The sequence below is a fragment of the Sinocyclocheilus anshuiensis genome, unplaced genomic scaffold (assembly GCF_001515605.1).
Source record: "Sinocyclocheilus anshuiensis isolate Anshui unplaced genomic scaffold, SAMN03320099.WGS_v1.1 scaffold58, whole genome shotgun sequence".
NCBI lineage: Eukaryota > Metazoa > Chordata > Actinopteri > Cypriniformes > Cyprinidae > Sinocyclocheilus > Sinocyclocheilus anshuiensis.
In genome coordinates this window covers 1989017-2006948 of record NW_015547688.1, presented here as the reverse complement: position 1 = coordinate 2006948, position 17932 = coordinate 1989017, and the positions used below count along the sequence as shown (strand labels likewise).

At 38.8% G+C, this 17932-nt stretch overlaps 2 protein-coding genes across 3 annotated transcripts in view; one reads left to right on the top strand and one right to left on the bottom strand.

Moving 5' to 3' along the window:
- The window catches only part of LOC107703389 (transmembrane protein 184A-like), an 11971-nt gene extending 1989 nt beyond the window's left edge, over positions 1 to 9982 (top strand). Inside the window, exons 3-6 of the mRNA XM_016505999.1 lie at positions 919 to 1010; positions 1116 to 1285; positions 1432 to 1629; positions 5127 to 9982. Coding sequence (XP_016361485.1) covers positions 919 to 1010; positions 1116 to 1285; positions 1432 to 1629; positions 5127 to 5359 — 693 coding nt within the window. The 3' untranslated portion in view covers positions 5360 to 9982. The remainder of the gene's footprint in view (positions 1 to 918; positions 1011 to 1115; positions 1286 to 1431; positions 1630 to 5126) is intronic.
- Positions 9983 to 10682: 700 nt separating this feature from the next.
- The window catches only part of LOC107703391 (transcription factor MafK-like), a 10893-nt gene continuing 3643 nt past the window's right edge, over positions 10683 to 17932 (bottom strand). Inside the window, exons 2-3 of one of the 2 annotated variants that reach the window (XM_016506001.1) lie at positions 12458 to 12536; positions 10683 to 11611 (exon numbers count right to left, since the gene is read on the bottom strand). In XM_016506001.1, the coding sequence (XP_016361487.1) occupies positions 11183 to 11611; positions 12458 to 12502 (474 nt within the window). In that variant the 5' untranslated portion in view covers positions 12503 to 12536 and the 3' untranslated portion in view covers positions 10683 to 11182. The remainder of the gene's footprint in view (positions 11612 to 12457; positions 12537 to 17932) is intronic. The other variant, XM_016506002.1, reaches the window with a different exon arrangement.

Genomic DNA, 17932 nt, shown 5'->3' with positions numbered 1-17932 from the left:
TATCCTAACAAACCATACATCAATGGAAAGTTTATTTATTCAGCTTTCAGATTATGAAAATTTCGAGAAATTGACCCTTATGACTGTTTTGTGGTCCAGGGTCACATATGTAAATGACATGAATACGTTAGTAAGAGGGTCTGAATTTCTGTGACTTTCTGTCTCCTCAACCTTTATCTACCCTTTCTACCTGAATTGTCACGAAGTGGCAGCTGTTATCTTTGTACCATTGTCTTTCCCGAGGAGCTCCAGTGGTTAAAGCAGGATTAAAAACCATAGGAAGCAGGTGCAAGTCACTCGATAATAAACGCAAAAAATAGCTATTGCCGCCAGCCTGATGCTGTCTGTGCGGCAGCTGAGGAACCCGCTCGCACTTTGAGAATAATACTGATGGAAATTGGATTTGAGAGCCCCGTCCCCAAAAAGACTGAAAAGAATGTGAATTGAGCTTTTTTTTAATAGCAAGTAGAATTTCAAAACACATAAATCTGTCTGACCAGACACCTACGTGTAGGACTCTTCAAAGCATCACCTTGCGATATACCAGACTGTAGCGGAGACGGAGCATGCTTTGATTATTTTGCGACGGCTTTTCTCACAGACAGCTTCAATTTAAAACTTGAATTGCACGTTGATGTCTCAAGCAGTCGATTCCGACTTGCATGTAGCGAGAAAATTCTCCTTTGTGTCATTCTCAATGAGTGGATTTGTCAGTCATGTCAAACTTTGTGTTGATTATGTAAGAAATAAGCACTTCCTGTCAAAAAAAAGAATGCTACATTACCATGCCTTTGAAAATGATGAGGACTGGAAGTTCTCCATCACTCAAACTATATTACAGGCCCATGTTGACTAAATGGAACTGGCATAAAAACTAAACCATCACCGTTGCTCATCTGCTTCTGTTACATCATCTAGGCCACACTTCAGTTCTGTGTCGTGAAGCCCATCATGGCTGTCATCACCATCCTTCTGCAGGCTTTTGGCAAATATCACGATGGAGATTTTAAGTGAGCCATCCTGTGATTCATTCCATTTCATCTCATATCAACATTCCATAATAACATCTGTTTTTTTAAATGAACTGTTTTACTCTGTCATGTCTTTTCATATAGTGTAACGGGAGGTTACCTTTACATCACCATCATCTACAACATCTCTGTCAGTTGTGCTCTCTATGCCCTCTTCCTCTTCTACTTCGCCACCAGTGACCTTCTGAGACCTTTTGAGCCTGTGCTCAAATTCCTCACCATCAAATCAGTCATCTTCCTCTCCTTCTGGCAAGGTTGGTTACATTGTGTTATATGTTCAGTATTCATCTCAAGCTGTTCATTGACACATGAAACGTTTTCTTTGAATATTGTTGTGGACAAGCCAGGAACTTGGAGTCAAGTTTCTCACTGCAGATTTTTTTGGTTTGTCTTTATTTAGGTATGGTATTGGCCATTCTGGAGCGATGTGGTGTGATCCCAAAAGCTCTGGTCATTGATGGTCATGAAGTGGGGGCTGGTTCAGTGGCAGCTGGTTGGCAGAACTTCATCATCTGCATTGAAATGTTCTTCGCCTCCATTGCCCTCCGCTACGCATTCACCTCCAGTGTGTACCGCGAGAAGAAGAGTGAAGCACCAGGTTAGATCCTCATAAATTTGACACTTCGGAAAAACAAAGCAGAACTTTTTAACTTGTTGTTTAGATGATCTTAGAAACATGCCACAGCAAGCTTTTATGAGGCAACTGGAAGTTTTCTTCCTCGGGAGGGTTATGACTCACAGTTCAGAGGACTGCTGGAAAGCTCCACTCATAGACACAGATCATCAAAATAACTCCTGTGTGCTGAGAAACTCAAACCTGTGGCAGGTCGAATGATGCCATTTCACTTGAAAAATTAGGAAATGAAATCCTCATCAGGTGTTTTCTTGGCGCAAAACTTTCTTTTGGGAATTTCAGTTGCAACATAATGAGGTCAAATTGATGACAATTTCAAGGAATAGTTCACTTAAAAATGACAATTCTGACATTCGCCCTTATGTTGTTTGTTCGCAGAAGAGGTGTCATGATATCAGATTTTCACTACACAATTATTGTGGCTTAAAGAATTCATATCACCACAATATCTGTAGAAATTTTGGAGGAAAAAAAATAATGCTATCAGTCAAATTCATCTTATGGTTTCTTTCTTTTTTTCCACTTAAAATCACTCAAAAGACTTGATTTTGAGAGAATCACACTCACAAGAGTTTGTAACCTCCTCTGACATGATTTTGTGTTAACCACTCCTTCTTTGGACATTTAATGTTAGGTGGCAACCAGTGTTAAGGATTCTAAGCATTCCAGACAAAACGAGACGTGTAAATGCATAAGAGCGTGTCATAGGCTATATGACGTTATAGTCAGATATGACTGCTGTAATGCTTCGAGCATCCTCGCAGATGAGTAGCTAAGTATCTCTTCAACAAGCCGATGGGCAAACTGCTGCAAATGAAACTAAAATATCCAAATAAAATAAAGCGTATATCTGTTGCTTTCGTTGACATGAACTTAAATTTGCGCATAGTGCAGGAATTGAAGATCGGATTTATATCTATTTTGTAGAGACACATTTAAGTGTAAATTAAACCATTTGAACAAATCAGATATCCCTAAAAACACATAAGTGACCAGGTGTAAACAGGCCCTATGACAGAATTCTGATTGAAACGTTTAATGTTGCATATCATACCCTTTTACATACTCCTTTTAATAGCAGTATGTGCTGTGCAGAAAGCAGTCTGCTTGTATATCATTCTGATCATATCCTCAGGGCTACAAAAGTCTCTTCACGCTTAGTAATTAGTCATATTCTGCCGCTTGTGCTTTTCAAGGTGGTGAAGAATAGTTCTGTTTCAATTTCCACCAGTTTAAGCTGTAATGTCAGTTCAGCTGCTGAATGTTAAAAGCTGCATTAGATTTGTGTTCTGACTTCAAGAGGCCTCCATGAAATATAACTCGACTGTCAGTCAGATATGCATGTTTCAAGCCTTGTGTCAGTTCGAATGTTAATATTCTATGAAGTCTTTTTTCACAGAAAGCGCATTGGAGCACACTGCTTAACAGTTGTTGGCATGGCTATGTGAGAAAACCTACAAATGTGTTAAGAACCCTTCACCTTACTGGCATATGAAGGCATGGTGGTATTTTCCATAGTTTAACACAGAGCTCAAAGGGTGAAGTCACTGCTGGTTTCATAACCTTTCACTGGTGAAAAAAGCTCACGACTGTTGTGAAGCCTGTTAGGCAGAGCAACCTTCTAGGATGGCCTTTTCTCCCAAGCGGCCCAGCTGTGAATAAGTTCAGGACAGTTTTCTCATCCTGAGTTTTCACCCTCCACCCATGAGGGCCGAAAAGGCCCAAAACGGCCATCCGTTCACACACCGTACAGTTCTCAGGCCGGCAGCTGGAGACCTACAAGCACGGTTCAAGTTTTTCTCGAACTGGAGGTCAGAAACTTGCACCCCTCTTGTGGCAGCCTGCCGTCACCTTTGTCCAAGGCAAGCTCTCATCCATCAGCCACAAGGCAAGATGCAGTTAGCTGACACTCATCATTTTGCCGTGTATCAGGCTGTACTCTGTAACCTCATTTAATGCATCCACAGCTGAGACAAATCTGGTAACTGTGGGATTGTGAATTTCTCTCCTGGCCTCTCCAGCCTGTAGTAGATAAATGAAGCAGAAGAACCACATCCTGGTTTCTATTCTGCGAACAGCTGGGTTGGACCTTGGCGGTGCCCGTGGTGATGTGCTCACAAGAGTGAGGATAATGGCAAGTTGTTTAATTACAGTAGGCAATTTGCGCTGGAATTATTACAGGGGTTGTGTGAGAAAAACACAGACTTGGCAGATTCGGTCGGGATTTAAGGTATAGTTCACCCAATAATGAAAATTCTGTCATTAATAACTCACCTTCATGTTGTTCCAAAACCATAAGACCTTTATCCGGCATTGAACCGATATTTTTGATGAAATCCAAGAGCTTTCTGACCCTCCATAGACCGCAACACAACGAACACGTTCAAGGCTCAGAAAGGTAGCAAGGACATCATTAAAATAGTCCTTGTTACATCAGTGGTTCAACCTTGATTTTATGAAGCTACGAGAATACTTTTTGAGCACAATGAAAACAACAGTAATGACTTTATTCAACAATTTCTTCTCTTCTGTCAGAATTCGTTGCACGTTCATGACCGTACCACAAGGCATGCATGTGCATTCCTCTTTTTGCAAACAAGCCACAGCGCATCTGGGTTCAGAACACCGGCTCCTGCATCAACAGCACCACACGCATGCATCTCTGTACTCTTGTGAAAGCGCGGCAAAGACTGACACAGCAGAGAAGAATTGTTGAATAAAGTTATTTTGTTTTTGTTGTGCACTAAAAGTATTCTTGTAGCTTCATAACATTACAGTTGAACTGTTGATGTCACAAGGACTATTTTTACGATGTCCTTGCTACCTTTCTGGGCCTTGAATGTGTCGGTTGCGTTGCTGTCTATGCAGGGTCAGAAAGCTCTCGGATTTCATCAAAAATATCTTAATTTGTGTTACAAAGATGAACGAAGATCTTATGTGTTTGGAACGACATGAGGGTGAGTAATTAATGACTGAATTTAGATTTTTGGGTGAACTAACCCTTTAAAATCCAAAGCATGTCTGTGAAACACAAATTTCTCTAATGACACCCTAGAAAATTAGTCCTGTCTGATTAGGGCTTAAGTTGTTATATGTATTTTGTGGGAGTCCCACAAGTCATTTCTTTCTCTTGCTTTCTGCTCACAGATGAATATTTTCCCTCCTGATTCAAAACTTGACCCGCACTGGCCAGGTCCCGCAGGAGTACAGACCTTTACATTAGACAAGGGCTCAAATGTTGACCCCATTATATAGTTATGATGTCATGGGTTTTAATAATGAGCCTGTGTGAAACTGCCTCTTATTTCCTTTGTGTTTTGGTTACATCAATCTCAAGTTTCTTGCCTTTCCAAGTTCTGGTAGTACAAAAACATTCGTATTTGCTCATTTAAAGTCTCCGATGTCATCGGAAATATGTCGTGATATTTGACGCTTTAATCTGTTTCATTTTGTTTTTGTAGAGAATGTAGCACCTATGCACAGCATATCCAGTGGCCTGAAGGAGACCATTAACCCTGGAGACATGGTTCAGGATGCAATCCACAACTTCTCTCCAGCTTACCAACAGTACACACAGCAGTCCACCCAGGAAGTAGTGCAACCCAACATGAATGGCAAACCAGGGACCAGCACCTCCAAGAGTTCGAAGAAATCTGATAAAGTGATGCTGATCGACACGGATGATGAGTTCTAGTGCCCCGTCTGTCTTGATCTATCTATTTATTTAATCGATGAAACAAATTTGACTCTTTAGAACTTTAATGAGGACCCTAATCATGTAAATCAGCTCATGGTTTTTAAATTTTTTTTATTTTAAAGAGAGCTCAATAAAGGGATCTGAACCGTTTCCTGACAAGTAGACAACACCAAGCAGGGGTTGTTTTGTTTTCCTTGTCATAGTCCTGGAGCTCATCCTTTCCTGATCCTACGTAGATGGAGAGTCCCCTTCTCTTCTCTGACCCGTTCTGAAGCATGGCGGATAAACATGAGGCACAGGGAGCTGTTCAGATGGAATGAATCCGAGACCGACGCTTTAGGGAGCCATTCTTGCATCTGGTCGTTTGAAGTATTTGCTCAGCAGCCCTCTGCTGGGTCTCAGGATGAATTGAACTGGTTCTCAGAGATGCCCTGGCTTTGGAGATCGCACTTCAAACTGTTGTCTGCTGCTCTTTGAAACCTTTGTATCAATCATGCCACTCTGAGCACTGCCCCCACTTGATTTGGAGGTTCATTAATTTTCACACCAGGCCTTCAAAGAGTGTGAGATCTGATGCAAAAATGCAAGTCTCAGCCATCATGGTGTATTTTAATTGCAAATCATTTGTATTCAAGAATTATTTGGTTGGTTAAAGCTTTAACCTGTGACAAGTGTATAATGGCACAGGTGTTACCGGGGCATGTTAATTTGTTAATGTTAAATTATGTTGTTTGGTTCTCGTTCAAAGGCGGTTTGCCTAAATTGTTTGTAAACAGTCCAACATGAAATGTAATTTAGTTAATTATCAGACAAAGCTATTGAAATTGTTTTTTGTTTTTTTTTACTACAACTTACCACAAAGTAAGTCCTCGTCAGTACTTTCTAAACAGAGTTTAAAGTCTTGTCTTTTAAAGTTTTGTCTTGATAGAGAATTGTTTTCAAAATGTTTGTTGATGTATTTGTAAATCTACTCCTGTAGTTCATTTGATCACATTTTGCAAATATTATCATCAAAGATGTGGACTTCAAAATGAAACAACCTGTTTTGTGATTCAGTTGCTCTCTTCACTTTATAGACAAAATAAGTTGACTTGTTTTGTCTATAATGTGGCCATGTATGTCATCTTTGTTAAATGAATGTTAAGAGGAAGCATTATGCGCGTATGACTTGTGCCAGTGATTGCTGCCTTACGTGTGTGTGTGTGTGTGTGTGTGTGTGTGTGTGTGTGTGTGTGTGCGCGCGCGCGAGAGAGAATCAGAGTATGATCTATAAACAGATACTGATATTTTAGCTACCTGTACAGTTGGTTTTGACGACAAAATCTGTTCTCATAGAAAATAAATGATGAAAGAGTGGATTTTTTTTTCTCAAGACTTGTGAATCAAACGAGGTTACATGAGAAAAGCTTTATTTAAAAGTACAAAACAAACACTGCAGACTTTGTACAGGAATAATTTACAACCTCAAATTCAGCCATAATGGAAAAAAATGAAGGATTTCGTTTGTACATGAGGGTAGCTAATTAAAAAGAAAACAGAAGAATGTAAAAATAATTTAGATGTTGAAAATAAAAAACAAAATAAATATCAAAGATCAATGTGATACAAGCAGATTAATGATGAGAATCATGAATATGATTAATCTAAGCCTATTTTTGCTGCCTTTCATGGTGTCCGTATTTACAATTGCTCATTTATATATAGCACAATTACGCCTACTAGACCTATCAAACAGGCAAATCTGTGGTTGCACATGGAAATAAGATTTTACAAACAACCACGCCCATTCATACAGTACTTAAATGATGACAAGCTCAATGTTAAAGGCACTATTTTAACTACAAGTAACATGACTACTTCCCCCAATACCTTACAGTTTCATCTTAACATTGACAAATATAAAGTAATAATTTGGAGCAGCATACTTTATATGTCATGGAGTTTCTCTAAGATTTTTATAGGCAAGTGTGTTTTAAAGAGCATTGGTTAAAATTCCTATGTGCGTTCATGGTATGGCATAAATAGCTTTTAAGGACTGACTGAGCACATATTATATACTTTGAAAAATGGATATATTCATATGTAAAATACAGAATAATTTATCCTATTCAGCCCAAAAGGCCACATACAGCATACATAAAATTTTAAAAAGAGACAGAAAAAGTACCCACTTAGTTTAAAGACCATTTTCACCATCTGTGTTAGGAGGAACGCTTACTGCACAAAACTGCTTCAAAATAGGGAAATGTCTACAGGCCTCAGTCACAAGATGACCTGTAATGCCTCTGTCAGTACTGATCTTGTTTTTAATCTAATTGAATCTACACAAATAACTACAACGAACTGGCCAAAAACACTGGCATCCCTGTAAAATTACAGAATAGTTCTGTGATGCCATGTTCGGTTCTTATTAGTCTGAATTAGGGCATTACGATCTAGTTGCTAGAGGGTGTAGTATTATTTAACTCACAATAAAAATATTAGTAAAAGAATAGAAACGAAGTGAACTTTAAAGAAAGCACACAGATTGGTTATGGCTTTGGTGGCAGATGAAATGAACAATAAAGCAATGCCTCAATAGTCCAAGAAATGATAGCTCTTGGTGTCATCAACATTCGATCACAGCATTTTGAAAAACAGAAAAGAACAAATCACCACCAGATGTCAGTGTAATGCACAGAAAGAGCCATTTTGTCAATTTCTCTAAAAAAAAAAATTGGTATACTTGTATACTCTTGTCACTGTAATTCCATAAAGAAGTGACACATTGCACTCCCTACCAAGGGAAGTAAATTCTGATAAATTCTAATATTATGTAATGTATTAAGTCTTAGAGGAACAACACAAATTGGCCACAACATGACGAATGGAAAATTCCTGGGTTTTTTCACTCTAAAAGGCTTTTGTGGCCTAAAGGGAAAGCATAGACAGCCATTTAAAAACCCATTATGTCCAGAAAAGAGGATCTGCCAACCAGAGCTGTGGTCACATTTAAAAGAACTGCACAGGACGCGTTCACAAACAGAGGTTTGAAATGCTGACTGTAGGACCAAAAACAATGGCAAATAAATGATGAATACTGAAATGACGTTCTTAAATCTGCACTCTTAAAATAAAGATCCACAATATCATCTGAACACTACCATTCAGCATAAAACTAATAGTGTGTTGAGTTTATGTACTAACATATAGGAATTGAGAGTGGGACTTTCTTCTATTGGACATCTGAACTAAAACCAGTTAAATAAACCACTGTAATTAAAAAAAAGAAGTACAACAATCACACCACTCTGAAGGTATTTCATGTCCTGGATACATATAGAAACAAATGGGAAACATCAGATCTAGATTATGTTTGGGGATAAAGCAACATATAAAACACTTGTGGAGATATAAAAATGCTAAGAGCACAACAGGACCCCAGAGATTTGGGGCAAACAGTGGGCTTCCCAGCAGCACAACACCCCTCTAATGCTTCCTGCAGTGGTGGAAGGGCTCACACGAACAGTCATAGCCACTTAGGTAAGAGACAATCCTGATTTCAGCCATCTTCAGTTTAATGACAGATTCGTTCAACCAAATACAGACAGTGTGTTAATGTTTTAGGGATGAATGTTTGAGCTGGTTTCAGGACACCAGGATTCTCCTTACCCAAAGTGTCTGTGTCGAAATATCAAATATTTGCATTTTATGTACATTTTAATCAGGGTTACCAACACCGGCAGTGGCACCTTTTGTGACTTAGCAGTAGGAATGCTTTCTGAGAGGACGGAATTTTCTATACGAAGTTGGGAGCTTAACTTTGACATTATTTTTTTTAAGATTAAGGCTGTTAACTCAGTTCTGTAATATACAGGTTATAACTGAACTGCATTTTTTTTGTTTTGCCAAGACAGCTCCTGTTATCACAATATCCAATATGGATTACCTACCATTTTATGGTGTCGTATAGACAGGTCAGGAAAAATGGTATATATAACTGACAACACAGATGTGCCGCTTGGATGTTATCATCAACACGTCACACTTTGACGATAATTAACTTTATACTAACTAACCTCTCATAAAACAAATGCAACAATAAAAAAGCCTCCATGAAGTGTGCTTTCCTAGAAACTCAGTTACTCTGTAATTTCAGTCTTGAATATTCACATACGTCAGTCTGCTATGCAAGTGCTTCATAGTATTATACTGTAATTCAACAGTTAAAATAAGTGCCGTTTTCCCATTTGGGGTTCCTATGTTTAAACTGACTAAGAGAGGATTGGCTCATTTCCCATTGGATAATATACATTGTTTATCAGTAATGTAACGCTTCAGGATAAGGATTTGCCCTTGATGTCGATAACATCATTCTCAACTTTGGACTGTGTTGGTCACCTGATTTTTGACCAGGATCAGAATCGCTGGTCTTTCACAATGATTGGTAGCAATGTATTATGAGTTTATGCCAATGTATTTCATGATGCAAGACAGCATCACATAAACTGTCAAAAAACTGTTCCTGTTCAAAAGTTTGGGGTCGGTAAGAATTCTTATGCTTTTGCTCAGCAAGGCTACATCTATTTGATCAAAAATACAGTAAAAAAAACATTCACATAGTGGAATATTATTACAATTGAAAACATTTTTTACTTTATGGTTCCTGTGATGCAAAGCTGAATTTTCAGAACGTTCCGTGTCACATGATCCTTCAGAAATCATTCTAATTTGCTGCTCAAGAAACATTTCTTACAATCATCAACGTTGAAAACAGTTGTGCTGATTAATATTTTTGTGGAAACCAGGAATTTCAGGATTCTTTTGATGAATACTGTCTTTCCTGTTACGTATGATCAATTGTGACCCTGGAGCACAAAAGCAGTCATAAAGTAGCACGGGTATATTTGTAGCAATAGCCAACAATACATTGTATTGGTGAAAATTATAGATTTTTCTTTTATGCCAAAAATCATTAGGATATCAAGGATCATGTTCCATGAAGATATTTTGTAAATTTCCTAGCATAAATATATCAAAACTTAATTTTTTATTAGTAATATGCATTGCTAAGAACTTCATTTAGACAACTTTAAAGGCGGTTTTCTCAATATTTAGATTTTTTTCCAGATTTTCAAATAGTTGTATCTCAGCCAAATACTGTCCTATACAAACCATACACCAACGGAAAGCTTATTTATTCAACTTTCAGATTATCTGTAAATGTCCATTTAAAAAAACAAAATGGACCCTTATGACTGGTTTTGTGGTCCAGGGTCACAATTTAATGTGTCCTTGATGAATAAAAGTATTATTTTTTTAAAGAAAAATTTACTGTCCCCAAACTTTTGAACGGTAGTGTATGTTTACAATATTAATATGAATAAATATTTACGTCCTATAATGATACATTATTCATTTTCGTTTCTGGTGCATATGCAATAAGTCACGGGCATCATAGCTGTCGAACCAGTGCTGCCATGGTTAAGTCAAGTACGATCTCACACTTTAACAAGTACTCATCTCTGCTAAGTCTCAGCCCGTGGTGAAGTTGAAAGAGCGGTCAATGTGCCCTGCCGGTGCCGGAGGTTATAGCACAGTGCACAGACAATATAGATGTGTTTTTGTATGTATGTGTGTTTTGTGAGTGTGTAAAAGAGAGAGAAGTGAAAAAAATAGATGCAGCCTGTTGTAGTCACGCAGGTTAAGGCCTCCACCCTTCCCTCAGTCTGACCACTGAGCTTCCTCTGCTCAGTGTGGGTCGAGCAAAGGCCCGCGGGCCAGTCTAGGTTCAGAGCCAGATTGGACCAGAAGGAGCTGGGCAGGCGCTGCCAATCAGCACTACGAGGGAGCCGAAAACGGGGCGGAGCTGGCACTGTGATGGGCAGACTTGACAATAGTGATGACGCTGGTGGTGGCCACCTTACCGGGAGGCCCGCGCGTGACAGTCCGGGCAAAGCACTGCAGGGCCTCGTACTTAGCACGAAGCGCGTCCAGCTCCAGTCGCATGCTGGCGTTTTCACGAGCCAGTTTGTCCACTTCTTGTTGCAGCTCTGTTTTTTGCCGTTCAAGCTCCTCTTTCTGCGTGACGCGCTTGATGCGGCAGCTGGCAGCGTAACCGCGGTTCTTTAGTGTGCGCCGCCGCTGCTTCAGCTGGACCATGTCTTCCTTTGTCAGCCCGCGCAGGTGCTGGTTGAGCTCCCGCACCGACATGGCCACCAGCTCGTCATCACTGAGCGCCGGGGCATTCTCACCAACCTCCTTCTTGACCTGAACCACACAACAGAGAGTTTCGGCAAATTCAATCAACGGAGAAACAAAAAGAAGGTTTTTAATCAGATAATAAATATACTACAGTTCAATAATACTTATTAATATTCATGAAGGATGCATTAAGTTCATCAAAAGTGACAGTAAAGGTCACTATAATGTTATAATGTTCAAAAATATTCTGTTCTTTAGAGCTTACTATTAATCAAGGAATCCTGAAAAAAAAAGAAAAGTTAACAACAATATTAAGGAGCACAACTGATTTTAACACTGGTAATAATAAGAAATGTTTCTCATGCAGCAAATCAGGACATTAGAATGATTTCTGGAGGATCATGTGACACTGAAGACTGGAGTAATGATGCTGAAAATTCAGCTTTAACATCACAGGAATGAATTACACTTTAAAATATATTACTTAATATATATTAATTATATATTATTGTGTATATCACAATAATACTGTTTTTACAGTATAAAAAAAAACAGCCTTACAAACCCCAAACTTTTGAAAAGTAGAACAGTATAATTTTCAAAATCTCCCACACAGTTACAATTAACAGTATACACAGACAATTAAAAATAAATAAATATATTATATATATATATATAATAGAAATAGAAATAATAAATATATAATTAAATATAGTAGACGACTAAAAATTATTATGTTTATTAAAAAGACTACTCCAAAAATATGGTGCAAAATTTGTGCCGTACAAAGGAGCATCCATATAAAGGTTCTTACCTCTTACAGGTTGAGATAATGAACATTCCAGATAATAATAGTTCAGATAATATTTACTAATTATATCACATCTATGAATCACAGGGAAAAGTTATTACCTTTAAAGCTTTGTCCGCTTTAAAATGAGTCGTCATGCCCTGCATACAAGCAGCTAGTCAGAACTCCTCAAAAATCTGTCTAAAGAAAATAAAAGAAAGGAATTAACATATTATTATATAAATGTGTAAAATGTATAAAATATCTTACTATTAAGGAACTTTTTTGTGCTTGCACGTGTCAGTCTCAATCAGAGAACCTATGTCAGGTACACGGCATTAAAACTGCTGCGTTAAATGAAGTTACCTAGAGCAACCAGCAGAGGTCATTACAGCTCTGCACAATATCTGCGAGACAAGGGTTACCCTGTTTACTTGCTGATCTCGCGTTCTCACGATGTAGCTCACTAGACCGTTACAAGAGTGCAATAATAGAAGCAGGTCAGCTCTCGGCATGAGGCTTTGTCTGATCGCTCTGCTTAGCCGTTCATGTAAGGCTATTTTGGCCACTGCGCTATTTTTAAAAAGGCCACTCTGTGCGTTCGAACTCACGGCCTCGAGACACCCGCTACAACCAAATTAGAAAGAAAAAAACCCGCGTGAGACACGCGCTCCGCTGGGTCCATGTCAGGAGCGTCAGAATGCTTCTGTTCAAGTTAGCTGCCATGAAGACACGCTGCTAATGGGTGTGAGAGTGCATGCCACGTGACCAGAAAAATGGTAAACAAGCTTCATTCATTTAAGCTCGCCACACAGGAGGACCACTCTCAAAACTACCAAAAACTCGAGTAGACCCTCTACAAAATTAGATAACTGTTGAAACGATGTAGGGAGTGAATAAACCAAAATAACATGTAGGGATGATATACATTGTACTAAAGTGTTAAGAAAGTGACACCCTTTAGGCATTGATATGCAAAAAGAGTGTTTATCGCGATAGATAGATAGATAGATAGATAGATAGATAGGTAGATAGATAGACAGATAGATAGATCTCTGTTCAGTAAATGGAACATTCCAGGAGGCTGTCAGACACATGGGAATAGTTTCCCTTATACAGTCAGTTATATTTGTGCTTTTAGACAATGTTCTTTATCAGGTTTAGAACTGTGGCTGAAAGACTGGGTCCTGTTACACTAGGCTCTCCTGGCTCGTTTCATGTCCTTATTTAACTGCTTGTTATATTTAGCACAGCACGCTGACACAAAACTCCAGTTGCCAGTGACACAATTTTGAGTGAAAATATTACAAGCAACTCATTAAGACTCATTGTGGAATCGCTTCACTTTCACCTGCAACTATTTCACAAGTTATTATTCCTTTGGGCTATTACTGTTTTATTCCAGTATCAAACATAGATTCCATTCTGAACGCATTTTTTTGGAGCACAGAAAGCCCATGTTCCAACTTCCGCAGTTTATTTCTCCGGTCCAGTCATTTGGCCTTCAACCCTCTGCATACCTCAACCATTTTAAGTGATTGCTTTGTCTTGGTGAGAATTCTTTAGTAATGGTTACATTAAGTATCTTTGACCAGTGAGCAGATTCACTGCCTTTGGCATGTTTGGTAAATTCTGAGTCATTCTTTTGATTCGGTCTTAGTAAACCACACCGGACGTGCATCAGTTGCTGGTTTAAATGTTTCAGTTATGACGGGACAAAAGAGTATAGATTGGGTATGAACTGAGCAGCTGAAACCAATACCACCATGAAAGAAAAAAACAAATCACTTAAGACTTGATTCGTACCATCTGGCCCTTGATGTGAGGGCTACATTAAGGGCCCCTCAACTCATTTGGCTACAATCAAACTGGCAACCAGAAAACTATGCAATATCGCTTTATATTTGAAAAATGAAAGCATAAGTGAAACTGCAATGGCACTCATTGAAATAATTAATTGAATCACAACTAATTGAACATGAAATCTGCACTGTGCCATGCATGTTCCTCTAAAGCTGTGCAACAAACAACGTACGACAAGCTCTGACAAGAAGAGCTTTCCTAGACAGCAAGTTGGCTCAGCATGGCTGATTTTAAAATGGCTGTGACGGGAGACCCTGCCTTTCTTTCCAACTAGGACCATGGAATCACATAAAAAAAATGCGTCCCTCTCCATTCATGGGGCCTCCAGGCTTTCAGGTCTTTCTCACACATACACACTTCCTTGAAATTCCTTCAACACATGGTCCCCCTTTCCATTTGTGCTGAGAACTGGGGTGAACTGACAGGGGCCCCTCTTTCCTGCTCAGCTCTCACAGAGAGGAAAAGCCCAAATGTCCCAAGGCCAGAGCCGGGGATTCATAGTTTCCTGGACATAAATTATAGGACTGAACGCCGCCTTTGATGCTAAACATTTGATAGTCCATATGAACACTAGTCTTCTTATCATGGAATGTAAGGCCAGGAAACAAAAACAAAAAAATGAATTAATGTTACAACACTAGGCCCTGTGAAGAAAGCCACAAAGAGTGTGTAAAGTGAGGATAACTGAAAGACATCCCACATACACTGACATTGAGAAGGGGCCCCACTTTCATTCAGAGAACTGCATACGTAATACTATGCATAATAATTTTACTACATGACTGCAATCATCTAAATATATCCAGATTCACTCCATGTTATATTTAGTGTCACTTGTTGCAGTGTGCTAACAGCAACAACACTTAAATAATAAATGGAAATGGCATATAAATGCATGTGATTAGTTTACAGTCATTGAGATGTGTACATTTTCCAAATCGCTAAAATGTAATATTATTCATAATAAAATAATTTATGATTTCATTTAATAATGTACATAATCTCATATTTAATGTGTAATGTACACTATAAATATTTTACAATATTTAAATATTTAGCACTAATCGCTAAACCACAAGCTTTAACACTATTAAATAGTGGTACTGTGCAACATACTGTTAAATAATAAAATTAAATTAAATAATAAAACAACAAGTAAGTGTATAACACTATCAGAAAAATATATGTACTAAATTTTTACTTTATATTAGTACCTAATGTGAAGCCTTAAGCAATACAACTATGAACCTTTTAGGGGTAAATAATGCAGAAAGATCACCATTTGTGGGTACGGTCCCAGCAGAAAGCCCAAATTTTTGCACATATGCACTAAAACTGTATAAAACAAGTCATATCGCTAAATTTCACTACTTAATACTTAATACTCAAGCTACAATTACATCATCCGACGGATGTAAGGGACAACAAAAACAAAACTGCAGACCTCTCTAACAGAGACAGATTACTGTGGTAGAGTTGCCATATTATCTCACATCAACCATATACTGGTTTGTCCAATTAGAGCTGTGCTTACACAACAGCATGCCTGATTTGTGTTTGCTGTAATATGTGGGCGCATGCAGAACTGAAAGTATTCAGTAATCACAAGGTGAAGCTGTTCAGAAATGTCACTGGCATCACATGGACATTGGTCACGATATTAAGCGCATCAACAACCTTTCTGTCGCACTTCAAGGGTCAGCCTTTATTGTACATTAGTGTTAACTCATGATTTGGCAGTTGTAGGTTACAATGGAAAGGATTGTCTGCATCAAGGTGCTCCGCCAAACATCACAATCATTTTCCACGAACTACAAACCATGATGTAAACTACTTTGGCGTCACATAACTTACGTTTCAAGTAATTACTTACATGACATCTGATCCCAATAAACCCAACGAGGCGGATTATTACTGACCCGCACGGATAATGTCTGCTAAAGTACTGCATGCTCTGGCTGATACAGGGATGACGTTCTTTCTAGGCTCCCTGAGCAATATGGCTGGGTAACCGCACATTTAGGTCTTGAGATTGTGAACTTTCTCAGAAACAGCCCTCAAAGGACCTCCCCTCTTATGGAATTTGACGCCAGCATTGCCATGTTAACACATGTGAGAATGTGAGATTTTCTTGTTTTGACCACTTATGAAAGGTAGAGACTTGAGACATGGCCTTGGGCAAAGCCAAACACCACTTCAAAGTCATGTGTGCTTGTGTTCCCATGATAAATGGCTTGTCTTTGCTGTTTGTTTTTTCTCATTTGCTCCACTAGTTAAGCAGTGAACAGATAGGCCGCTCCGCTTGGCGGCCAGCTGCTACGTTCCTGCGCGAGCGAGCCGCTCTCGGTTTTTCACAGGGAGGTGGAGAGCTCCGTCTCCTTTGGTCCCGACCCACTCTTTTCCACAGAGGCGCATTCGCAGGGATATTATGTAAAGGAAATGGAGAGCATAGCAGAGCCGTGAGTCATGCTGTTTTCTGGTAAGAGCGAGGACGATCGGCAGGGAATCACACCCTCCCGAACTGCCGTTTCCTGGAAAATCCTGTTGTTTCGCAGGGGCGGAAGGAAAAGTACGTGGAACCTTGGGAACGGTTGGCGGGGCCACCAGAACTTTCTGCGGATTAGGAGGAGAGGTAGCGAGAGCAAAGCTCCTTTCCAACTGGGGACGCAGGGATTCAAAGGAATGTCAAGTATGCGCTCACAAAGACAAACCCGCCCAGTATGTACGACAGGGAAGCCAGTGCAACGTGGTTAATAAGTGAAGAACAACAAGCACAGTTCTGCACTGGAAAATCATGACATGACCAACTTGGTTTTAACCAACAACACTCACTTATCTTAACTCGTACCTGATGTAATATCGGTCCTCCACCCTCATGCCATTAAACGTCTACGCTTAACTAATGGTCTACAGCAAACAGGACAAGCTAGAGGATTGCGCAATGCGGCATCAACACATCATAGGCATAAACATCCAGTTACTCAAGCTCTTGAGAAATAAGTACCAGACAGCTCTTCCACAGACCTGACCACAGTGTGATGAAGTCAGTCCTGTCCGATCCAGAAACTGGAAAAGGGCAACAAGAAAAGGGCAGGGTGTTGCTTTGTGGTCTAGACACCCAATAGGCCAATAAAGTCTTATTCTGTAATACACGGATCAATAACATGTCCCTAATTTTTCTTTTGTCTGGATCTGTTCATTTATTCAACGATACATTAAAAATGTTGTAGCCTTGTGGGCAGCCATTGTTTCCTGTTTCTCTTCCTACTGTCTTATGCATACAACTTTATAGAAACATTAAAAGGCAATTTATACATACAGTGACTTTATAAATAATAATAACCTGTTCTATAGTAAACATGTTACATTTCTGAAATACAATTCTATTAGATATTTTGGGTGGCAAAAAGTAAAAAATATCAGGATGGCCTTATTAAAAGGATGAAATAATTGAAAATATTTTAATAAATAATTGAAAATTAGTTTAGCATGATCTTATTATTATTATTTATTAGAAAATAAAATATAATTAAATATTTATATAAATTATATAAAAATTATATAAAATATTTCAAATTGTTAGAATATTTCTAATTAAATTTCTGTTAAAACACAAGAAAAAGAAAACAGGTAGTGATATCATAGAGAGGACCCCTCATGACTGTGTCACGAGGGCAACAAGTCTCTTATGTCAGATAATTTGACCTTTTTAATGACACGGCAACACTTTAAGT